The 25,643-nt window shown below is 39.7% G+C and overlaps 2 protein-coding genes across 4 annotated transcripts in view; both read left to right on the forward strand.

Moving 5' to 3' along the window:
* Window positions 1–22,200, forward strand: part of DBT (dihydrolipoamide branched chain transacylase E2) — a 53,989-nt gene extending 31,789 nt beyond the window's left edge. The window contains exons 6-11 of one of the 3 annotated variants that reach the window (XM_028101920.2): window positions 5,319–5,535; window positions 7,054–7,220; window positions 11,076–11,156; window positions 12,938–13,129; window positions 13,265–13,336; window positions 22,116–22,200. In XM_028101920.2, coding sequence (XP_027957721.1) covers window positions 5,319–5,535; window positions 7,054–7,220; window positions 11,076–11,156; window positions 12,938–13,129; window positions 13,265–13,336; window positions 22,116–22,124 — 738 coding nt within the window. In that variant the 3' untranslated portion in view covers window positions 22,125–22,200. Of the gene's footprint in view, window positions 1–5,318; window positions 5,536–7,053; window positions 7,221–11,075; window positions 11,157–12,937; window positions 13,130–13,264; window positions 13,337–16,915; window positions 18,917–22,115 lie in introns of those variants that run through there. The other 2 variants (XM_028101918.2, XM_028101919.2) reach the window with 2 other exon arrangements.
* Window positions 22,166–25,643, forward strand: part of LRRC39 (leucine rich repeat containing 39) — a 30,662-nt gene continuing 27,184 nt past the window's right edge. The window contains exons 1-3 of the mRNA XM_028101923.2: window positions 22,166–22,246; window positions 23,062–23,610; window positions 24,840–24,919. The gene's annotated coding sequence lies outside the window, so the exon portion shown is untranslated. The remainder of the gene's footprint in view (window positions 22,247–23,061; window positions 23,611–24,839; window positions 24,920–25,643) is intronic.

The following is a 25,643-nucleotide window of genomic DNA, read 5'->3' on the forward strand; positions in this document are numbered from 1 at the left end:
ATGGGCTGGGCAAGCATGTGGTCTCAAGGATCTGATCCAGTGGGGTTAGGGAAAACCATTGAAATTGTACTGACTTGAGACTTGGAGACCAGCCTTTTGAATTCCCTGTTAACAGTCAGTCATTCGTGCTTACCCAGGGCTAAGTGGCTCCCAGGTACTGGAATCAGTATGTACACATTATCTCATTTAATTTTTACAGTAAAGCTGTAAGTTATGGGGGCTATTTGGGGACTTGGGGAGGTGAAGTAACAAGTCCAGGGTCACACAGCTAACACAGTGGTGGAGCCAGGATTCTGAAGTGAGGCTCTGTGACTCCAAAACCAGTACCCTTAATCATGATATACTGCCTCAACAATGATTGCATCCATTACTTAAGCATTTATGAGTCAGACACTGTGTACACACACATTCTCTCTAATCCTCACAGCCGTCCTGCAGGGTAGGATGAGAAAGGGCAGAGAAGTTGATTAATTGCCTCAAGTCAAGTCAGTAGCTGAACTGGGGATTTGAACACATCTGTTGTTTTTCAAACTTGGGTTCTTTGCACTACGCCCCATAATGCAGGGTTTTTGTCTGTTTTTGAGAGAGGTAAAGTTACAGTGGGAAAAAACAAAAGCGTACATTTTAGAAATATGTAATGAGTCATCAAAATGTTCATATCCCTTCAGTCACTTATCCTACCATTGGGAGACTATCCCAAGGAAATAATTTAGGATACATTCTTCCAAGTGTTTTCTACAGTCAAAATGAGAAGGCATATACGGGTTCAAAATGAGGGATATGCTTGGGTAAATTATGTTAAAGATTTTATTTATTTATGAGAGAGCAGGGGGAGGAGCAAATGGAGAGGAATAAGCAGACTGCCCTGAGCATGGAGTCCAACGTGGGGGCTTGATCCCAGCACCGTGAGATCAAACCAAGAGTCGGGGCACTCAACCAACTGAGCCAACCCAGGCGCCCCTGGGTAAATTATGTTTTAAACCCTTAATGAAAATTTATGTAGTGATTAAATGTGTTCAAATATGAAGACTATTTAGCATAATAGAAAAGAGAAATAAGGTGGAACACTACATTGGTAAGGGCATCAGATGGAAGATTGATGTTATGTATTACTTTGAAAGTTATGAAGTATTTTACTAATGTTTTTCTTAATTATATAGAAAAACTACCGGGGTACCTGAATGGCTCAGTCGTTAAGCGTCTGCCTTTGGCTTGGGTCATGATCCCAGGGTCCTGGGATTGAGCCCTATGTCAGGCTCCCTGCTCCGTGGAGAGGCTGCTTCTCCCTCTGTCGCCCACTCCCCTCATGCTCTGTCTCGCTCTCTCACTGTAGCTCAAATACATAAATAAAATTAAAAAGAAAAAAGCAAAACTACCTGTAGCAATGCATGATTTGGCTTTCCTATACCATTTCTTAAAGATGTATATAATAAGTAGAAGATTTGTATAATTACCAGAAATTACTAGATTACTTATTGTAAATCACCTTTTCTTTTTTTGCAGTTTACATATTTATGAATTGAGTTTGTTTTAAAATTAAAAACCAATGTCATTTACAGTTATTTGAAATTACCTAAAAATTATTTAAATCCTCAGTATTCTTTGTTATAAACTAAGTTTGACATGATAAAGTCCTTTATTCTTCTGAAGTCATCCTTAGAGAAGCACTAATACAAATGATGCAGGACTTAACCCTGAGAAATTAATAAATACACAGTAAGTATGAGGCTATCATTTAAGCTTATGTGTCTTTTTATTTAAAGAGAATTAAATTTAACGAGAATACTTTATCTCTGTACCAAACATAGAAGGGGATTAAATAAAGCCAGATCACAGTGTTTCCAGAGAGAATCCCGAACCTTTTAGGTTCCTGGACCCAGTTCCAATGTGTGTATTGGGGGTGGGGATGGTTCCCACAACAAGCAGCAATTCTCTGGACACCAACTGGGTAGCTACAATTCAGGTCAATTCTGACACAGTCTGTTGATAGTGTCAGAATTGGCAGGTTAATGATTCATTCCTGCAAGACTGCCCACCCTCCCCTACAACACTTCAGACAGTCAGGTGATAACCTATGCCTCTGACTGGCTGGCTACAGACAGGAGTTTCCATTGACCCCCCCTCCAACTCAGCATGCCCATCTCAAGCCCAGGTTATTACCTGTACTTCTGACCTATTGGCTCTGGATGAGAGGTCCCCACAATCCCCTCTTTGGGTTTGATTAATTTGCTAGAGCAGCTCACAGAATTTAGGAGACCCATTTATTCACTAGATTACCGATTTATTATAAAAGAATACAACTCTAGAACAGCCAGGTGGAGGGACACAGAGCAAGGTATGTGGAAAGAGGCATAGAGGTTCCATGCCCTCTCTGGGTGTGCCACTCTCCCCAAATCTCCATGTGCACACAACCTAGAGGCTCTCTAAACCCAGCTCTTTTGGGTTTTCTTTGAAGGCTTCATTACATAGTCATGACTGATTAAATCATTGTCCATTGACAAATGATTCAACCTCCTACCCCTCCCAGTTTGGAGTAGGGGTACTGAAAGTTTCAAACTTATCACAAGATTGGTTCCCCTGGCAACCAGGCTCCATTTTTAGCTCCCTAAGGACTTTTCAAAAGTTCATTAACATAACAAAAGAGACCTCTTTTCCCAGGTCCTTTCAGGGATTTTAGGAGCTCCGTGCCAGAAATGGGGAGGAAGACTAAAAGTATTCTTATTATAAATCACAATCTCACAATGAGTATCTAGTGGAAAGTGGAATTATGTCATTTATTATTATGTAGAAACAATAAGGGACGCCTGGGTGGCTCAGTCCTTAAGCATCTGCCTTTGGCTCAGGTCATGATCCCCGGGTCCTGGGATCAAGTCCCTGTTGGGCTCCCTGCTCAGTGGGGAGTCTGCTTCTCCCTCTCCCTCTCCCTCTCCCTCTCCCTTTGCCCCTCCCCCTGTTCGTGCTCATGCTCTCTCTCTCTCTCAAGTAAATAAAATTTTAAAAAGAAAAACAGAAGAAACAATAAAACATATATTTGACACTTGGGCTGAGAAACTCACAGTAAATTTTAATTTACTCAGTAAAATTAATTTCAGTGTTTTGTACTTAAACAACTATGAGGAAAAAAAACTAAGAGAGCTTTTGTATGATGATTATTTTAACTGTTACTAGTTTACTGATTGATGGCCAAGTTGTCTCGAATATGCTATAAAGGCATGTACATGAGTTGTGTCTTTCCATGGTGTCAGCTTTCTTCAATCACAAAGCAAGGTTAACATAATTGTAAAGCAAGTTCAGGATTCCAAACTCAATGACATTTTTTTTTTAAGATTTTATTTATTTGAGAGAGAGAGAATGAGAGATAGAGAGCACGAGAGGGAAGAGGGTCAGAGGGAGAAGCAGACTCCCTGCCGAGGAAGGAGCCCGATGTGGGACTTGATCCCGGGACTCCAGGATCATGACCTGAGCTGAAGGCAGTCGCTTAACCAACTGAGCCACCCAGGCGCCCACAAACTCAATGACATTTTGCTACGCATTTAACTTGGCTTCATACACGTCACACAAGAAAAAGTACAAATATAAAGTCACACAACCAACAGGATACAGTAAGGGGTAAGAAGTTAACAAACCAAATACCAGGTCAGTCCCTGAGAGCACGGTTGAGATGAGGACTCCGTCTGGTCTGGGTCAGCACTTGGCACAGACTGCTTACTATGGTCGGGCAGTGGAGGATCTCTTATGTTCAGAAATCAGTCAGGTGAACCTTTGGTGGCAGTTGCCTTTTTAATGCAGTCAGATGTGGAAGGGTCAGCATCTGCAGAGTCTGCTATAGATGTCTAACCTTTTTAAAGGTTAATTAGTCTTAGGCCTTGGCAGGCCTCTTCTGGTTCTGATGACTACTAGTTCCTGGTTCTTCCAGGTTTGCATGACCTTCCAGATTGTCTCCTTAGTACTGCGCTAGTTTTGGTGATTTCTGGTCTTAGCTGCGATGCCTTTGGCTGCTTATGCCACTGCTTGACATGAGCGAATCCATCTAGCTCTCTACAAAAGGTCAGAAACATTGGTCTACATTTGCTTATAGTGTTTAATTTTCCATTCTTATATAGTCTCCAAAAGTAAAAAAAAAAAAAATCTAATAAGAACTATGCAAGAACTTTAAAAATAGTTGACTGTTTATAAAATGTAAGTTTTCATAGGTATGGATTATATACAATGTAGATACTGCATTGTTACCACATGGGCAAATGAACAGTATATACAAAAGTAACAAATGAATAAAAAAGTAACAAATGATTACATACGGAGGGTAGCTGTAGTTTATAGCATTCTATTAAGATAATAAAAATGTTATTTCCTTATACAAATTTATATTGGGCAGAGATTATTTTTACCTTCAATTGATTAAATTCCATTTAGAGGGGCGCCTGGGTAGCTCAGTCGTTAAGCGTCTGCCTTCGGCTCAGGTCATGATCCCAGGGTCCTGGGATCGAGCCCTGCATCGGGCTCCCTGGTCCGCGGGAAGCCTGCTTTTCCCTCTCCGACTCCCCCTGCTTGTGTTCCCTCTCTCGCTGTCTTTTTCTGTCAAATAAATAAATAAAATCAATCAATCAATCAATCAATAAATGCCATTTAGAGATTTTAATGATGGATATATTTATTTCTAGATAGTTTTTGATGTAGGAAAATGTTGGGGTTCAGAGCAAACAGTCAAGAAAGAATTCTTGAGATGTCTTTGGTGCAAAAAGGTGGTTTTATTAAAGCTTGGGGACAGGACCCATGGGCAGGAAGAGCTACACTGGGGTCATGAGGAGTGGCTCTTCATATACTTTCAAGTTGGGATGGGGTTCGGGATAGCATAAGTCTAAGGAATTTTGGAAGCTAGGTTTCCAGGACCTTCAAGGGGCTAGCTATTGTTGGGAAAAGGTTATTCATTACTGTCTAATAAAACCCTAGTCATGAGACCCTTCAGATGTGTATCAGTAGACCATGTGCTTGGGGGATGATTGCCAACATGTATCTGAGGGGTAGAGATAAAGGAAGTTTTCAAAGGAATTTTTATATGTTAAAGACAGTTTACAGGATCCTGGGGTCCAGATAATGTTAAGCTAAGATTGCCTTTTGCCCTTAGCAAAGTATTAACATCGAGGCAGCTGAGTTACTAGAGGAATGTCACTCTGCCTGTCTCAAGGACTTGTCAGTGGGCTGAAGGTAGTAAGGAAATTTAATCATTTTTCTTTCATTTCTTCTTTCTTTTGCCTTTGTTTCCCACATCGGTTTTATTTTTTTATTTTTAACATTAAAATGTCTTTTTTTTTTTTTAGATTAAGCTGAGTGAAGTTGTTGGCTCAGGAAAAGATGGCAGAATACTTAAAGAAGATATTCTCAACTATTTGGAAAAGCAGACTGGAGCTATATTACCTCCTTCGCCAAAAGCTGAAATAGTGCCACCTCCACCAAAACCAAAAGACAGAACTATTCCTATACCAATATCAAAACCTCCAGTATTCACAGGCAAAGATAAAACAGAACCCATAAAAGGTAATAACAGTAATGTAAGGCACTACTACAAGTTATTTGAGGAAATTTTCCTCAAAGATCCAGGTATATAATATGGTGTTTTCAATTCTTACTGAGGGGAAAGTTCAAATTCATCATACTTTTTTAAATGGTGAAATAATATAGTTTTTCCAGGAAATGTTTCAATTTCTACTGTTAATTTCTATTTGTTTGTTTTTTTTAAAGATTTTATTATTTATTTGACAGAGACACAGCAAGAGAGGGAACACAAGCAGGGAAAGTGGGAGAGGGAGAAGCAGGCTTCCCGCTGAGCAGGGAGCCCGATGCAGAACTCGATCCCAGGACCCCGGGATCATGACCTGAGCTGAAGTCAGGTGCCTAACGACTGAGCCACCCAGGCACCCCTCTACTGTTAATTTCTGAAGAGCAATATGTTAGCAGGTTTCTTGGAATATAAACTTATATACTGATAATTGTTCTTTTTAAAGACTCAGGATGTTACAAACATAATTTTTAGTTAGCTTCAAAATAACTAGCTCTGATTTGTTATTTATAAACTCTTAGGGGGATTAACATCCAGAAGTATGGCTTTGCAAGAAAGCCAGTAAGTAAATACATGGCTTGCATCCTTTTATACATATTTTTTTGATATACTACAGCATTAAAGGCAGTTACCTCTTAATATCATTACACTTGACACTGGGTACTATGCTGAAGTCAGTGCTCCAGCATTGGAATTAGTGTCTTTCAACTGCATAATGAAGATGGTAGGCTTGAGGGGGAGAGTTTAGTTGAAAAAGTAAATGACATTAGAAAACCCTCAATTTTGGGGCACCTGGGTGGCTCTGTCATTGAGCATCTGCCTTCGGCTCAGGTCATGATCCCGGGGTCCTGGGATCGAGCCCCGCATTGGGCTTCCTGCTTAGCGGGAAGCCTGCTTCTCCCTCCCACTCCCCCTGCTTGTGTTCCTCTCTCACTGTCTCTCTGTCTGTCAAATAAACAAATAAAATCTTAAAAAAAAAAAAGAAAACCCTCAATTTTAGTAAAAAGGTTTAAAGGATTTAAGAATTTTAAAAATATAGGGGCCCTGGGTGGCTCAGTGTCTTAAGTGTCCCACTCTTATTTTCAGCTCAGGTCAGGGTCTCCGGGTCATGAGACCAAGCCACCTTGGGCTCAGTGGGGAATCTGCTTGAAATTCTCTCCCTCTGCCCCTCTGCCCACTGGGGCTTGCATGCTCTCTTGCTCTCCCTCCCTCCCTCTCTCTCTCAAATAAATAAACCTTAAAAAGAAAGAATTAAAAAATACATGTAAATCTGGGATGCCTGGGTGGCACAGTTGGTTAAGCATCCAACTCTTGGTTTCAGCTCAGGTCATGGCCTCAGGGTTATGAGATCGAGCCTGCCTTGGGCTCTATGCACAACGCTGAGTCTGCTCAGCGTTTCTCTCTCCCTCACCATCCCGCATGCGCACACCTGCACATGCGCTCTCTCTCTCAAATAAATAAATATATATGATTCATATATATTTAATGTTTTCTAGGCTTTCACAAGGCAATGGTCAAGACCATGTCTGCAGCCCTGAAGATACCTCACTTTGGATATTGTGATGAAGTTGACCTTACTGAACTGGTTAAGTTAAGAGAAGAATTAAAACCCATTGCTTTTGCTCGTGGAATTAAACTCACCTTTATGCCCTTCTTCTTAAAGGTGAGATTTCATTCATTTCAAACAGGGCTTGAATAGGACATTAAAATTTTGTTTTGCAAATATGCAATATGTTAACTATACAAATATTACTTCTCACCATGTCATATAGTTAGAAAAATGTACAAGTGCACTATTTCTTTGTTTCTTAGGAATTTATAAAATTAAAATTTGTGTCATATTTTTACCAGCTCATCTCTTTGAGCTAGGTAATGGATTGTCTTGCCAGTTAAGTAAAGCCTTTAATTCTGAAATGATCACTCCAGCGAAATCCAGATTTGAACTATAACAAGACTTGGTATTGATCTTGCATATCACTTGACATGTATTCATTTTCATTTATTCAACAAACTTACATTGAGGGTCCTGGGAATTGTTTCTAGGCCTTGAGACCAGTATAAAACCATACTGTCAATTGACCATAAGCAGCTCAGTGTCTAGCTCATATTAACAACCATTTATGAAGCAGGTATCATGTAGCAGACCATGTACTGAGCATGCTGTATACATCATCTCTTAATTCTCAGAATAACCCTGACATGCAGATACTGCTATTCCCACTTTCCGCTTAAGGAAATTAGGGCTTAGAGAAGTTGAGAAACTTGTCAAGGATATATAGCTAAGTGGAGAAGCTAACTTTCCGGTTCTGGTCTGTTTTACTCAAAAATGCATACTGGTGTCTCTGACTCCAGTGTGCCTTCCCTCCAGCCCTTTCTGCATACTGCACCAAGACGAATCTTCTATAAATGAAAGTACTATATTGTGCCCTGATTCTTTCCAGTGGTCTCCTTCATTGTCTTCAGGTCAGTTGCTAACTCCCTGAATTTGGCATATAAATAGGATCACAAGCCTCTGCTTCCCACCTCTCCAGCTTCATGTCTCAGGCACTCACTCCTTCTGTTCTGGTCGGATTAAGCCTCCATAGTTGTTAGAGTATGTGACTTCACATGAAACGCCCCCTCCTCCTTTGATCAAATACCTGCACATCCTAAGTGCCAAATTCTGTTCAGGAATAGCCTCCTCCAGAAGCTTTCTTTGGCTGTCACAGTTTGAGTTAAATATTCCTGTTTCCCGTTGCACTTTATCTCGGTGCAGTGCGCAAATGTTTGCTCCATTTTCTCTTCCCTGCGTGCTGAGCCTCATGGGGCACACACTGTTCTTTATCTCCAGCATTTCAGCAGCTACCCGAACAGCTAAGTGATTGGTCTGTGAACATGAGATATAATAGATGTCTATAAATGAGACATCTGGGCTGTATTTTAGCTATAGAGTCATTTTTAAAAACACAGTCATTGAAGCAGGTGGATGAAATCACCCTAAATTGTGTGCAAATGAGAAGAAAAGAAGGCTAGAGATTTTACATCAGTGTTTAAGGGGTAGATAGCAGTGGATTTGGCAAAGAGTGGAAGAGAGTGAATGGGATCAGTGGTAAGATGACAGAAAAACCAGGAAAGTATCTCCTAGAAGCCAAAGTGTATCTCTTGCTGTATAACAGGCCACTCCCAAATTTAGTGGTTTGATATAACAGCCATTTATTATTTCTCATGAGTCCATAGGCAGGCAGGGCCAGTTTGCTAATCTTGACAGAGCTTACTTCTGTGTCTGCAGACAGCTAGTAGGTTGGTGGGGGTGGGCTAGTGTAAGATGGCTTTGGCAGGGATGACTCGTTTCTCTGCCTTATGTCTTTCTCAGCTCCCCAGCCTGCTAGCCTGCATGTGGTCTCATAGTACTAGCAGGGATGAAGAGAGGAAGCAGAAATGCTCCAGCACTTTTTCCAAGCTCTGCTGCATCACATTTGTTCTTGTCTCATTGACCAAAGCAAGTCACATGACTGAGCTCAGAGTCAGCTTGTGCTGAGCACCACCAAAGGGCATGGATACGAGAGAGGCATGAACCACTGGGGCCATTCATTCATCCTCTCACACCAAGAGGGAAGAAAAAAGTTGTGATGGGGGCTCAGTTAGTAGAGCATGTGACTCTTGATCCCGGGAGAGTGAGTTTGAGCCCCACGTTGAGTGTGGAGATTACTTAAAAATGAATTACAAAAGTTAGGATGGGAACAGTCTATTGGATTAGTAATTAAGAGGTCATGAATGGCGGAACCAGAACTGATAGAATAAAGTATTGTTGAGGTAGAAGCTTGATTCCAGTTATTTGTTGGATGAATAGAAATCAAGGAAGAAGAGACACTAGATGTAGGGGCACCTGGGTGGCTCAGTTGTTGGGCATCTGCCTTCAGCTCGGGCCCTGATCCAGGGTCCTGGGATCGAGCCCCGCATCGGGCTCCCTGCTCGGCGGGGAGCCTGCTTCTCCCTCTCCCACTCCCCCTGCTTGTGTTCCTGCTCTCGCTGTGTCTCTCTCCATCAATAAATAAATAAAATCTTAAAAAAAAAATAGAAGTATCTGGTAAAAGGCAGATGGAGCATAGGCACAGAGGGCAGGTATGGTGGTTGTTCAGGGTAGATTAAGGAAAGGTTCCATCTGCCCTCCCCCCTCCTGGAAAAACCGGAACAGATCTGTAGGCTGAGGGAAAGAGCTGGAAAATGGAGAGTTAAAAATATGTGAGTGACAAGTGACAAAAACACGTGACACTGGTGACGTTGGTTTAGAAGCGAGGAGAGACCAGCTTTTTAATATACTGAATTTGTTTTATTATCATTTGTCTTCATCGTTCCAGTCTGAATGAAATACCTGATCTTTATTTTGAAAATAAAATTGAGTGTGCTTTGTTTTAAAATGATCTTTTCTTCTGCCTTTATGTAAGTTTCAGAACATTCGGAATATACTATGTATTGTATAGGGAAAAAAATTACCTCTTATCTAGGGACACACACCTTGTTTTTTCTTTTACAAAATTTGGATTGCACTCAAAATACTGTTTTTATGTGTAACAAACCTTAATTATGGATTTTTATATAAAGAAGATTTAAGTTATAGTTGTCAAATCAAATGCTTAGTAAAACTTGCCTTAACTCTCTAGGTCAAGGAAATGATTTTTTTTCCGACCACTGACCCACAGACAAAAATAACATTTAACACAGTGCATATAAAGAACTCTTAATTGGACCAGATGAAGGCCAGGGTGGGGAGTGGATTTTAAGGACAATCTTAAGCATTTTTATTTACCTGTTTTTTAAATGTAATACAAGGCATGACAACCAAATGCAATGAGTGAACTTTGATTAGATCCTGGATGGGCATTAAAACAGGTATAAAGAACATTTGAGGGACAGTTAAGAAAATCTGAATATGGACAGAAGAGGAATGGTACTGAGTAAGAAGAAAAAAAAGGAAAAAAGACGAAGGGAGAAGAAAGCAGAGGAGAGAATCATAAATGCTATCAATTCAGGGAGGTGGCCTATAAGTAAACATTCACACCAGCTGTACCCTTCACTTGGCCAAGGACACCAAATGGAACACTAGCCTCTAATGGTCAGTGCCCTTGGAAACCCTTAGTGCTTGTTCTTTCGACACAGGGAAACAGCTTACTGCCTTTCTGTTTTAATTCAGGGTGTTTTTGAACTTCAAATTTGCTTCTCATGTAAGATTCTACATGTAAAATTCTTACGTAGAATTTAGACATTTTGTTTGGTACTTTGGTCAGTCTCTACACTTATTTTGAAAATCTCCTTGATGTTGACAAGCTGCCTGATGACTTTATCTTTTATTCTTAAGTGATTAGGGTGACCTAGTTGCACACTGCTTGAAGGTAACATTGGCAGTAATATGCCTCGGTACATGAATACTAAAAGTTAAGCTCAGTGTAAATAAGGGTTCTCTCCCTCCCTCACACCCTTTATTGCTTCCAATTCCCTTTCTGAGTTAAGAGTGCTAATGTTGCATTCTCTTTCTGTTAAGCAGGCTGCTTCCTTGGGACTACTACAGTTTCCTATCCTTAATGCTTCTGTGGATGAAAACTGCCAGAACATAACTTATAAGGTTGGCTATATGTTGTGGAAAAGTTCTTGTTATAAATAGAAAATGGTGCAGTTGTGCTTATAGGTTGGAAAAGCTTCTTTTGTACCTCGAATAGTGATTTTTTTTTAGACTAGAATTAAAGGTATGGGATGAAATATTAAACTGAATTATAATTTGTTATTGTTGGTTTTACTGGTTACTAATGATATTGTTCAGATATATGGAGTTCCATTTTTTAAGCCCCTTTGGTTTATTGCTTAAAATAATGGAAATAAATGGCTGTCAGGCAGTGGATTATGTTAACCCTTCTACATACCCTCCCCTCAAAGAGATGACCTCTCTCAGAATGGAGTTCCTGCAGTTTTTAAAAGAAGAATAATTTGAACGGAAATAGGAAAAGTAATGAAAGTATGAATTCATTTGAATGAACTCTTCTGTTTGGAGTGAAGATTTATTATTTATTATCTCAGTGAAGACTGAGAACTGTTTTGGGGATGCTAATACTTATTTATATTTCTACCTAATCGTGAACTTAGATATTTTAAGGGGTCAGATCTTAAATCTTCCCACATGAGGGGCACCTGGGTGGCTCAGTCAGTTAAGTATCCAACTCCTGATCTCAGCTCAGGTCTTAATCTCAGGGTTGTGAGTTCAAGCCCCGCATTAGGCTCCACGGGGGGTGTGAAGACTACTTAAAAATAATAATAATAGGGGCGCCTAGGTGGCTCAGTCGTTAAGGGTCTGCCTTCAGCTCAGGTCATGATCCCAAGGTCCTGGGATTGAGCCCCACATTGGGCTCCCTGCTCAGCGGGAAGCCTGCTTCTCCCTCTCCCACTCCCCTTGCTTGTGTTCCCTCTCTTGCTATGTCTCTCTGTGTCAAATAAATAAGTAAAATCTTAAAAAATAATAATAATAAATTAGTAAATAAAATAAATAAAATCTTCCCATATGATTAATTCAATTTCCTGATTAAGTATATATTTGTTGCAAAAAATTCAGACGAGAAAGTAACTATCTTTACCTTCAATCTCATGACCCTAAGAAAACTCACTGTTAATATTGAGATGTGCATGCTTCCAGGATTTTATTTTCATATACTTTAAAAAAAATAATGTGTTTTTATACATATTGTTTTATTTAACTTTTGTTTTTTTTTAAGATTTTATTTATGTATTTGACAGAGAGAGCGAGAGAGCACAAGCAGAGGGCGAGGGAGAAGCAGGCTCCTCGCTGAGCAGGAAGCCCGATGCAGGGCTCGACCCCAGAACCCTGGGATCATGACCTGAGCTGAAGGCAGATGCGTAACCATCTGAGCCACCCAGGCTCCCCATTAACTTAAATGTTTTTAAACTTACTTCTTTTTCACTTTATTGATATCATAACATGTCAATAAATATCATTTTGTTATTTATTTAGCCTATTATTGATAAACACTTCGCAGTTTCTCGTACTCACAGTCTGAACTCAATATCCCTGTATATCTCTACATACTCTGTATTTATCTCCTTAACATAAAGTTTTATAAATGTTGGTACATATTGTTAAATATTCCCCAGAAAGTCTTATTATATCCACCAGCTTATATAGCTACTAATAATGAATGGAAATAGCCTGTTGCCCAATATTCTTACTGACAAAAAATTATTTTTTCCAAAAAATCTTTTTAAAATTCTTTAAAAATTCTTTAAATCGTCATCAATCTTATAGAAATAGGTTTTGGTTGTTTTTATGACAGTGAAGGTTGGTCCTTTCTTTTCTGTTAACTTATGAAAAGGCCTACTATATAATTTTTTTCTTTTTAGGCTTCTCACAACATTGGGATAGCAATGGATACTGAGCAGGGTTTGATTGTCCCTAATGTGAAAAACGTCCAGATCTGCTCCATATTTGAGATCGCCACTGAGTTGAACCGCCTTCAGAAATTGGGCTCTGCAGGTCAGCTCAGTACCACTGATCTTACAGGAGGAACATTTACTCTTTCCAACATTGGATCAGTGAGTAATAGAGATGTTCAAATTCACAAATCATATCTTAAGATTTCTGATCATATGCTCAATTAAAAATATATTTCATTTGCCATTTGTTCCTCAAAAGCTTAATTTTTCTACTCTTCCTTTTTTTTTTTTTAGATTGGTGGTACCTATGCCAAACCAGTGATACTGCCACCTGAAGTAGCAATTGGGGCTCTTGGATCAATTAAGGTGTGTTTATTAAATAAATGGCAAAAGAATTTTAGCAAATCGGGAGGGTAAACACAAGAGTGAACATTTCTGAGGTTTTGCCCTCACTTTAGGTTGCAGGATAACATTTGTCTCTGTAAGCCAATTATTTCTTCCTAAGAGGCAGGCCTGCAATTCCAGTGGATTGTTCTGTATGGAACCCCAGTGGTTCATGCCAGGCACAGGTGCAAGTCTTTATGGATAATCACAAATATAGCCAATATCTTCTATCAAAATATCTTTATTTAGCCAGTCCAAATTATTTATAACAAAGTGAGACACCATTTAGACCATTTTTCTCAAACTTCACTCTGTTCAAGACTCATTGAGAGTACTAGTTAAAAAATCTTGGGCGCCTGGGTGGCTCAGTCGTTAAGCGTCTGTCTGCCTTTGGCTCAGGTCATGGTCCCAGGGTCCTGGGATCGAGCCCCACATTGGGCTCTCTGCTCAGCGGGAAGCCTGCTTCTCCCTCTCCCACTCCCCCTGCTTGTGTTCCCTCTCTTGCTATGTCTCTTGTCTGTCAAATAAATAAATAAAATCTTTAAAAAAAATGTAGTGTTCTTAGCCTGGGTGGCTCAATCAATTAAGTGTTCGACTCAGGTCATTATCTCAGGGTTGTGAGATTGAACTCCGTGTTGGGCTCAATGCTGGGTGTGCATCCCCCTTAAGATTCTCTCTCTCCCTCTTCCTCTGTCCCCCTCTGCCCCTCCCTCTCTAAAAAAAAAAAAAAAAAGGCACTATACTTGGCCTTGGGGACAGAGCCCCCAGAACTTACATTTTAAACAAGAACCCAGGTGATTCCAACGTGAGTGATCTCTTGGCCATGTTTTAGGAGACACTGACTTAGAATAAGAGTCGCAGTGATTCTTAACCTTGGCTACACATTAGAATCATCTGGGGAGCTTGAAAAAAGTGCCTAAGCTCACCCTATTATCAACTGAATCAGAACTGAGGGGGTGGTGGATAGGGCTTGGGCATCTTTATTAACTCAGTGTTGAGAACCATCAGAATCAAAGAATTAAGCTCTTGGATTCCATTTTAGTACCACCATTACTAAATGTCATCACCATATTGACTTATTTTGGTCTTCATGTTTTCAGAAGAATCTTTCTTCTTTATATATGATGTTTGCACACTGAACATGTCTGGGACTTGTCTTTCATGAGTTATTACTTTTGTATTGGCCTCCAAAACTTCCACAGATGCTTTCATTCAGCCTTTGATTTGCTTTCTTGCAGATAGTACTTTAACTGCTATGTTACTCCCTCTTCCTAGCAGGTACTTTCCCTCCTGGCACATAGAGGAGATAGGGAGAAAAACCCCAAAACACATAGTGGACTCTGTTCTTTGTCAATCAGGAGTTTCTCTGAACGTACCTTCCCTGTCACCTATTCCCCACCCGGCAAGAATTCAGCATTTGAATCTCACAGGATTCTGACTTCCTATAGGTTCCCAACTATCATACCTATTTGACAAAGTCTTGTTTTTCCCTTTCCTTAAAGAGATGTATTTTCCTCTTGATTGTATATATATAATTGTGGTAAACTATACATAACATAAATTTGCCATCATAATCTGTACAATTCAATGGCATTAGGTACATTCACATGTTTACCACCATCACCACCATCCATCACTGACCCAAACTGAAACTCTGCATGTATGTACCACGTTTTGTTTATCTGCTTGGCTCTAATGAATATTTGGGTTGTCTCCTTTCTTTGGTTCTTGTGAAGAGTGCTGCTATGAACATTGGTGTGCAAGTATCTTTTCAGTAGATATCTGTTTACCAGATCGTTTTACCCATGATTTCATCAAGCTATGAAAAATAGTTCTTGAAGTATAAATCTTCTGATATTTACTGGGTAGGAACAAACGGTGCATATTTCATTCTTTTCTCTCTGTGTCACCTCTCCTTTGCTACTCTGTTTTCACTGTAAATTTTGAATGTCTTGTTGATAAATGGTCTAAGGAGGTCTAACACCTCCATATAACTCAGTTCTCAGTGCTTGCTTTCCTTGACCCGTTAGCTGCCCTGGAGTCAGTTGATGGACACCACTTCCTTGGAAAACGTCCTTCACTGCAACTTGCAGAATACCTTGCTGCTATGGCTTTCCTCCCGTCTACTGGTTGTTCCCTCTGAGGCTCCTTTGCCCAGACCACCTTATCTCCCAATCTCTAAGCCTCAGAGTACCCTTTTCTTTATCTGATCCTAGTTCAGGGCTTTTAAGCACCAGGTATATGCTGATGACACCCAAGTTTATATCTCCAGATCTGACCTCTTCTTTGATCACCAAATTCATATATCCTGGTTGGATATTTAATTAGGTATCTTGAATTTTCTGTTCCTTTCCTCACCACCCTCCCCCCCCCCCCCCCAGACTTGCTCCTTCTGAAGTTTTCCCCTTTTGGTAAATGGCCATTCTGCTCAGAGACCTGTAGCTACTCACCTCACTCGGGTTCAAGGCCAAAGTAGCTGCAATGGCCTACATAGCCCTGCATGGGTGCTCCTCAGTGTAATCGGGGACCCATGTGGGGCTGTGACTGCTGTATCCAGACTGTGAGGAGGTCAGTACAGAAAGGGAGAATAGAGCTTAGATACTTTCACAGCAGTTTGACAGGTGATTTTAGGTCTATTGAATCTAATAAGTTCAGGCTTAGGTTTTAGGTTTTATATATCTTCTTTAATTTGTTTTTTGTTTTTTGTTTTTTTTAGTAATTCAACTGACCGAACCACCCAGGTGCCCTTTAGTAATTTAATATGCTTTTTAAAAATAGCTTGCAATGGAATAGAAACTTTAAAAAAATAACAATAGGTCATTTATCAAAGACAGATTGAGAAGTGTTGCTCTTGACAATGTGCCCTGCCTTCCCCTGCTCCGTCTGTGACCTCATCCCCCACCTCTCACCCCTGCCCCTCCGCTGTAGCCATCCTGCCTACCTTGCTCTTCCTCCAACAGTCCAGTCCCGCTTCCCCTCTGTATCTCTTAGAGTAGCTATCTGGCGTTTTTCCTCACTGCCTTCAGTGAGGAAGCCTCGGTGAGGTTTTCCCTGCCCAGCCTCTCAAACAAAAAATGCCACCTGCATCTAGCCCCTGCCTACCCTCTCTCCGCTTTCCACATGGCTTTATTTTTTTCCTTTGCACTTTTCATTATCTAACATGCTATATATTTTACTTATTTATCTTAATCGTCTCTCTACATTAAAATTTTAGCTCCGAGAAGGCAAGGATTGTTACTTGTTTTGTTCACTGGTTTAGCCACAGAATCGAGAAGAGTACCTGGTACATAGTAGGTGCTCAATAAATATTTGTTAAATAATTGGATTCTGAGATGAGATTTACTGTATATATGGAAATTGTACGGGGGACAGGGAAGTACCTTGGAGAAACTGAAAGCTCGAGGCAAATATAAAAATGGGAAAAATCCGAGTTAGTATTTTCAAGTCATTTGGGATGCCCATTTCTTCTCTTTTACAAGGAGGAGGGTTTGCTTAATCTTGCACCATTGCTAGAGCCTTTGAGCAAGTGACGGTTGACTCTGTTCTTTGCCTTGTTTCTAGGCCCTTCCCCGATTTAACCAGGAAGGAGAAGTATATAAAGCACAGATAATGAATGTGAGCTGGTCAGCTGATCACAGAATTATTGATGGTGCTACAATGTCACGCTTCTCTAATTTGTGGAAATCCTACTTAGAAAACCCAACTTTTATGCTACTTGATCTGAAATGAAGATCGATGGGATATTATTGAACTTTTTGAGCTTCCAAAGAATATGTAGAGCCTAGCTGTGCAACACATGTTCTTCATCACAATTTGTATTAGAAATGATTTGTATTGTATAATTAAGGTTCCAAGGCACAATATTTATCTCTGTTCTGTTAGACATTTTACTGAAAATGAATGATGGTGTAAGAGTTCTCCTGGGGCTGTCACATTTTATAGGTCATGGTATCACTTCTTAATATGGTGCTGAGGTCTTTGTGTCCATGGGTTGAAACTAGCAAGAACAACAAAATTAATGTTACTAAAAGACAGACTGCCATATCCAGTGTTTACCCTATTTTTCTTTCTTTTTTTACTTTAGACTGACCTTAATGAAACTTGTCAGTTACACTTGGTTGGGAAAAGGAATTTACATACAGAAGTATCTTCCATTTCCCCACAATAACACTAACTGTTGTATAAAATAAGTGCAATTACTTAACCTTTTAGGATATCCATGAGGGGCGCCTGGGTGGCTCAGTTGGTTAAACCGCTGCCTTCAGCTCAGGTCATGATCCCAGGGTCCTGGGATCGAGCCCCACATCGGGCTCCCTGCTCATGCAGGAAGGCTGCTTCTCCCTCTGCCTGCCGCTCCCCCTGCTTGTGCTCTCTCCCTCTCTCTCTCTCTCGCTATCTCTCTGTGTGTCAAATAAATAAATAAAAATCTTAAAAAAAAAAAGATATCCACGATTATGTTGCTCTGCAGAGATTATCTGTAAATGTCTTTATATAAATATCTTTTAAAAGGGAAAATTATATGCTAATCTTAAAAATGCCCAATTATAGGGGCACCTGGGTGGCTCAGTCGTTAAGCATCTGCCTTCAGCTCAGGTCATGATCCCAGGATCCTGGGATCGAGCCCCGCATCGGGCTCCCTGCTTGGTGGGAAGCCTGCTTCTCCTTCTCCCACTCCCCCTGCTTGTGTTCCCTCTCTCGCTATGTCTCTATCTGTCAAATAAGTAAATAAAATATTTTTTAAAATGCCCAACTATAGGGATGCTTGGCTGGCTCATTCGGAAGAACACGCAACTCAATCTTGGGAGTCATGAGTCCAAGCCCCACGCTGGGCGTAGAAGCTACTTAAAAAAAAAAAAAAAAAAAAAGCCCAATTATAGTTTTATAACCAGTAAGGCTATCAAAAGCATTTGTTCAAAATGAATGTACTTTTAGAATTTTGGTAATGTTTTGGTGTTTTGTTAGGAAAAAAAGTTCACCTTGGCAAACTTGCCTCATGTAAAGAAAGTGCTTTAAATGTAGCAGCCGCTGACATTGTTTTACGTTTAGAAGTCTATTGCCTTTTAACTATTTTTTATCTTTCTTGTCTTTAAAACATAGGATAGGATAATGTATTCCATTCTCCATATCCTGAGAAGGAATATGAATAGAGGAGAGAGAAAAGTCTAATGGGTATTATGGACATTAAAACAATAAATATACAGAAATGAAGGTATCATAATGATCATTTTGTAAGAGTCCCACTTTAATCATAAATAGCATCAAGGTGAATATAATCCAATGTTTTGATTTGCATTCAGAAATCCAGGTTGCTTCTAATGTTGTCTAACTGACTACTGTATGCTCAAGTGAAATTTTGTAACAAAAAAGAAATTGTTTTAAATCTACTCGATTTTTTCAAAATGAGAATCATGTAAATTAGAAAATAATGAGTCAGGTGAATGTTATTTTTAAAATTTAGATAGTACAAGGAGTTACAAAGAAAATAAAATCATCCATAATCATATCACTCTTAATGTTTAGATCAAGGTATCTGTATTCATAGCTATTCTTAAAAAAATGAAATCATGCTATATCTACTATTTTGTAGTTTGATTTTTTAATTTAACATTATGAGTAACTTTACATGTCAATAAATAATTCTACATTATCATACTTTAGATGGCTGCATAATATTCTATTGTGTGTATTTGTTATACATTTGATATTAAACTTCTACTATATACTGAGCATGGTGCTAAGCACTGGGCACAGAATGCCCTCCCTAATGGTCCCTGCCTTCACTGGGTTTACAGTGTAGTGGAGGAGGCAGATACTAAATAATCATAAAGTAAAATATCATTACATGTCTAAGTAGGAAAAAAGAGGGTGCTGTGAGAGCATCTAATAAAGGTTGCTAACCCTTCCTGAGAGGGTTAAGAGAGTATGTACCATAATTTAACCGGTCCCCATTGATGGCATTAGCAGAATTTTAAATGAAGAACAAAATGTTCAGTTGTCTCTCTTTTTTTTATAAAGGAGATAAAAGTTTATTGAATACACTGCAAGGGAGTGGCAGGCAGGACAGCAGGAAAGAGGCTGTCTGCTTGATTAGTTGTCTCCTAAGGAAGATTCCCCCAAGCCACTCTGGACACTGTCCCTTACATCCTACTGACTAGAACTATAATTTAGTCATATGGCCACACCTAGTTGCAAAGGAGGCTGGGAAATGAGAGGGCATGTGCTTAGCTAAATATTTGGTTACTAAGGGTAAAGGAGAGAATGGCTGTAAGGGGATAATTGCCATCTCTGCCAATAGAAGATATTTTATCCATCTTATGTTAGTAAAGACTATAATACATTAGGCAATTTCTTCATGTCACACAGCCACGAAAGTGCAAACTGAGGCTCAATCCAGGTAAATCCACTTGCTACTCTATCACATTATGTCTTAACACAACTCTGACCAACTTCTCTGACTTAAGCTAATAAGCAATAGGGAGTAGTAAGAGTAGTAATGGGTTGGGACACTGTCAAGTGAAGGGCCTAATGAAGCCCAGATGTTACTTTATCCTGTTTTAAGTCTTCTCTAAGCTTTCTCAGCAATTGAGAAGGCTGAGTTTCATTTCTATTGTTTTCTTTTCTACTTTTGTCTCCTGGGACATATCATAAGTACCACTATCAAAAAGGTCAAAAATTTGGGATGCCTGGGTGGCTCAGTCGGTTAAGTGGCTGCCTCTGGCTCGGGTTGTGATCCCAGGGTCCAGGGATTGAGTGCCACATCGGGCTCCTTGCTCGGTGGGGAGCCTGCTGTCCCCCTGCTTGTGCTCTCTCTCCCTGACAAATAAATTAAATCTTTAAAGGTCAAAAATTTGAGGAGATAAAAATGCAGGGACTACCTGTTGCATTCCATTGTTCAAATTTCTTTCCTTTTCAGCCTGAACCTATATTTTTAAAGTGTAACAGCCAGGGGCTTTTCCACTGCAAGTGACAAACGCCTAATTCTTCCTGGGTTATATTACAAAGGGTACTTGATTCATATTAACTGAAATGCTCAGGGATATCAATTTCAGGTATGGCTGGATCCGGGGACTTAATAAATTCAAGACAGTCTCTATTTCTCTCTGTCTCTGTCTCTATCTCTTCACTCTATCTCTTGGATCTTTTTTGCTTTGTGTTGATTTCATTCTCAAGACAAACTGTCCCAATGTGTTGACAAAGATGCTTAGGAGTACCCAGACTTATATTCCTCAGAACTCACATTGTGTTTCCAGGTAAAATCCCAAGGAGAATTTTGATTGGTCTGGCTTGGTTCATGCCCCTCAATGTGAAGAATACAATACCCTGATTGGCCAGGCTTGAATCTTAACGGTTACCTTTGGAGCCTGGGAGTCAGTCAGCGCCATTCAACCACATGGACTAAGAAAGGGGATCTGGGAGAATATCTGGGCAGATTAAAAACAAAAAAAGTCAGCTATATGAAGTGAGCCGTTGCCTTCCCGCCCCATCTCATATTACATATAATGAATGTTTTCTAAGGGAGCTCTTGAAGAACCTGGGTCAAGAGGAAGCCAAAGAGGTGGAATAGGAAGTGGGAGGTAAATACAGAAGATAATATTAAACTGTGTGATTGTTGGTTGTGATTCCAAGATTTTACAGTATCGCTGACAAAGAATATTTGTATTTTCTGCCTAGTTTTAGTTCAGTGTTAACGAGAAATAATTTCATTCTCAAACTTCAAATGATGCAGTGTTGATCATTCAACTGATGTCAAAATACAAATTACTAGCTTCAAAATTTTCTATTCATCTAATCGTTCTTAAAGTTCTTGCATGCTAATCTATTTTTACATGCTAATCTATTCACTGGCTTTGGTGTTTTACACATATACTGGTGTATTGATTATGGGCAGAAGGAAAAAGTCTAAGTTAGATTTTCAAAGCCCATTTCTATGAAAAAACAAGATGAACAGGATCTTATGGCTTACCATAGGGGTAGTTATCAAGAGAAGAAGATAACACATTTCAATTTACCTGACACATCCTGTAAGAGATCGTGGCTGCCAGGTTAGTCTTAAAAGATTCCTTCCAAATTCTGCAGCAAATGCCTCAGCCGTTCTTCACAGTACCTGTGTCAACCTTTTCTGTTCATTTAAGCGCCTGCACAGATGTCTCCCCAGGCCTGTTGTATTAAGCAGATAGCTCCTAATGTCTTCAGAGAAGACAAGGTGATTCAACCCAATGATCTTTCATTTCTCCCCTTTTCACCTCAAAATCTCTATATTCTCACACTTTCCCTTTGTTTTTCTTTTTGAGGAAGATGTGATTCTCCAGTAAAAATCAAACTTCCTACTCTCTATTATTAATCCCATTTCTTCCTCCTGATCCTTGCTTTATGTTTACTCCATGGCCCTGTTTTGATCTTTTAGTCTCTTCCTCACGTGTAGAACTGTACCAGATGCACTCTTCTGGTACACTGGTTAAGCTTTATTTCTAGTTCCTCATGGAGGAGTTACTAGAGACTGATCCCAGAACTCTCAGCAAATTTACTTTTTTTTTTCTTATTGATGAATGTGTCAGGGTCATGTTGTATGTCCATAAGCCTGTTTCCTTTTCTTTTTGGGCACACAGTTAAATATTTTCCAGCCTAGCGTGCAGTTAGGTAGGGCCATGTAATTTATTTCTAGCCGTTGGAATATGGGTAGAAGTGATGTAAACCAGTTCCAAACATAGCCCATCTATCCTCCCAAGAGATCCTCCATACTCCTTCTCTTTCCTTTCCGTAGAAACCCTGAAGCCTTTTTGGTGAAGATGGCAGCCACACAAGATGGAAGGAGCCAGCATCTTCAAATGACTTGGTGGCACAAAGCCTCCCCACCACCACACCCCAGCACCGATTGGTTTGGGTGTGATACAGGTGAAATAACTTTTATTGTTTTAAGACACTGATACTTTGAGATTAATCTGCTATTCTAGGTGGTAGTAACCCTAATTCTGAGCTATCCAATGCAATAGTCACTAGCCACATGTGACTAAATGTAAACTTAAGTTTAAATTCAAATTAATTATTGTGGCTATTAAGCAATTGAAATGTGGCTGGTATAACTGAGAAGCTGAATTTTACTGAATTTTAATTAATTGAAATTTAAATGTAAAGAGCCACATGTGGCTAGTGGCTACCATACTGGACATTGCAGATATAGAATATTTCTATCACCATAGAAAATTCTATTGAATTATGCTGCCCTGATAGAACTGTTCTTATTTTTTTTAAATAATCTCCTGCCCCAAGAAACGCTCTGCTTCACTAAAACTAATTTCCCTCTACCTAAAAGAAGGCTCAAAACATTCCTTTCTTACATTGTTACCTTTACCTGCCAACAAACTCCTGTGCTATCCCTTCCTGCCTTTGCCTACCTTCTTGAATGGGTGGTCTTGAATTCCTTGCAATCTGGCTTCCTTCCCCCACTGCTCACCTGTAATCAGTGTGCTTGGCAAAAATTTGGCCACATCTCTCTTCCAGATGTCTCCTAAATTCTGCTCTCTGATCCACCTCTCTCCTGAGCTCTAGGCAACCATTTTTACTCTTTGGCATCTCAAGGTCACCACGTGTTTCAGTGATATCTCATCAAAGGAACCAGGTCAACTCTGAATTATTTATGCCAAACCCTGAGATGGCTCATGTTATTATTGTTATCCCCACAAAATAACCACAGCTCTTTTATGTTCCAGAAGGCAATTACCATTTAGGCAAACACTGAAGGTAGCATGAATCTTTGATGTTTGCAAGCTCAGAATGAAATGGAAATGAATTCATGATGAAGCAATTCCAGTCCCGAGCAGGAGGCTTTAATGACGAGTTAATTCGTGTGCTGGTCAGACTGTTGTGAGAGAACTCTGGGCCAGCTCGCTAAAACTGAGCAGAAGAATTTGGAGACAGTCCAGAGGAGAGCCACAAAACTGAAGCATGACAAGAGTAATTGCAGTTCTGTTACAAAGAGGCCATCTATATCAGGCTTCTACTGAGTATCATGTGGAATGTTACAACACAAAGCATTGGGAACAGCTGTTCTGGGCCTTGACAAGAGACAGGACAGAAGAAATGAGAACGGGTGTAAGATCAAGAATGTAGGCTAGCTAGGGGGCAAAGTCTGGACGGTGAAAGAAAGATTCACGCTTATCCCAGGCTGAGGAGGAGGCCAAGTCCCCTCTGACTGGCAGCCCCGAGGCCTCCACTTACCTGCATTTCCAGAGGAGCCGGCTGACCGTGTTAAACTTTCGGTAAGCTACAGAACTTGAAGTTTGCCCCAGAGGGCTCCTTAATATGTTCCAAATACGTGTTAAATAGTTCTAAAAATGTGGTAAAAAGAAAAGTTAAAAATATCGAGGTTTATAAAGTCTGTACAGAAGTTGCAAGAGTGCAGTGATCTGGAAAAACCTAGCAAATTCATTTCCTGGAAGAAATGAAGCCAGGGTTCAAACTGCAGTAACAAAGGCAACAAAGTTGATGGCAGGTGTAATTAAGTTAATGGAAACTACAGGGATGAATATAAATCAGAATGACTAACAGTTTGAAACATTAGTTATGCAAATGCAACACAGAGGAGTCCATAAGCTAAGTCGCCACACTAATAACTCTTTAAACCAAGGGCGTCGCACATTGCACAAGAACCTGGCTTTGGTCCCATTGTGTTTCTGGCACAAGATTAGAAGGGCCCCGTTGGTTCACATGTTGCTTGGGCAGAGCAGGACAAACTGTCACAGGGATGGCATAATTTTTTAAAACCACCATGGTCATTTACTGCACTCGTTTCTCTAATAAGCTTGTGAAAATTAAAAATATTGATATATAAATGTAATGCATTCTAATTCCGAAAGATTTTTTTTGGTTTTGGTTTGCAATTCTTTATAAATAAAGTGTTTCACAGCTTCTATCTTTACTAGCTATTACAGGTTTAGTAATTGCATAGTGTTTGCGGAAATGTGAAAAAACAATGTTTGTAGTTGCCTCTTAAAATGTCTACAATATACCCTCAAAAGTTGGGTCAGTATCCTAGAAACAAAATATTGTGTAATTCATGTAGACTTATCCAGTTACAGAGTTTAAAATTCAGTGTAGCTTTTATTTCTGTAGAACTAAAAAGTAGTGCATAAAAATAAAAGCAGAAGCAACATATCTTTTTGTGATGTGGCCCAAAATACCTCATTCGACATATAGAAAGCCACTGCAGGGGCGCCTGGGTGGCTCAGTCGTTAAGCGTCTGCCTTCGGCTCAGGTCATGATTCCAGGGTCCTGGGATCGAGCCCCGCATCAGGCTGCCTGCTCAGTGGGAGGGCTGCTTCTTTCTCTCCCACTCCCCCTGCTTGTGTTCCCACTCTCTCTGTCAAATGAATAAATAAAATCTTAAAAAAAAAAAAGAAAGAAAGCCAGTGCAAATTTGTGTCATTATTTGGTGGTATTCTTTGTTTTCTTTTTTCCTTTAATTTCTTTCCTTTTCTTTTTTTTAAAGTAATCTCTACACCCAGCCTGAGGCTCGAACTCATGACCCCAAGATCAAGAGTTGCATGGTGTACCAACTGAGCCAGCCAGGTACCCCTGTTTTGTTTTTTCCTTTTGAAACAAACTGTAATGACTTTTATTCTGTAATCCTCTCATTTGAGATTTAAATTGCCCTAGAATGTTGCATAATATTCTGATTACCGCTGCTTAGGTTTTATATTTCATGTAAGAATATGGCACCAACTTATTCCTAAGAGGAATTATGTTTTGGTCACTTGTATTTTGCTTGCTAAATAACATATTGGTTACTTAGACTCACGGAATGCTTTTCTCAAATGAAGATTTTGAAATCATTTCCAATGACCTTCTAATTTCTGGCCAATTCCTAGTAGGCTATCGAATAAATGATTTTCATACACTAATTCTTGTGTCTCCACTGTTGATTGGTTTAGGGAAATGATGTGTGTGTGTATCAGAAATGAAACCAGTGCAAAAAGTATTTTGCACTGTTTTCATTCCTCGTTAAATATATTAACTTTTGGTTATAAAACACATAGTTAATAATAGAAAAAAGAAATAATTAGCTAAAATTAAATATTTTTCTCAGCCAATTTAGTAACTTAGATATTTAAGTTATTAGAGACTGAAAGTCTGTGGGGTCATGTGGCCAAAGTCATGTGAGACCAGCTAGAACCTGAGAACTTGAGCTCCAAGGTAAAGGTATTTGGTGTCTAACAGTGTTTCCTATCATCTCCTGAACAAATGTCCCTGTTTTGTCAGACCAAGTGATGCAAGTTAGTATGTAGCCACAACT

Source organism: Eumetopias jubatus, unplaced genomic scaffold (assembly GCF_037043125.1).
Source record: "Eumetopias jubatus isolate StellerSeaLion01/CBP00866 unplaced genomic scaffold, mEumJub1_p1.0 scaffold_4, whole genome shotgun sequence".
In the NCBI taxonomy this organism is placed as follows: domain Eukaryota; kingdom Metazoa; phylum Chordata; class Mammalia; order Carnivora; family Otariidae; genus Eumetopias; species Eumetopias jubatus.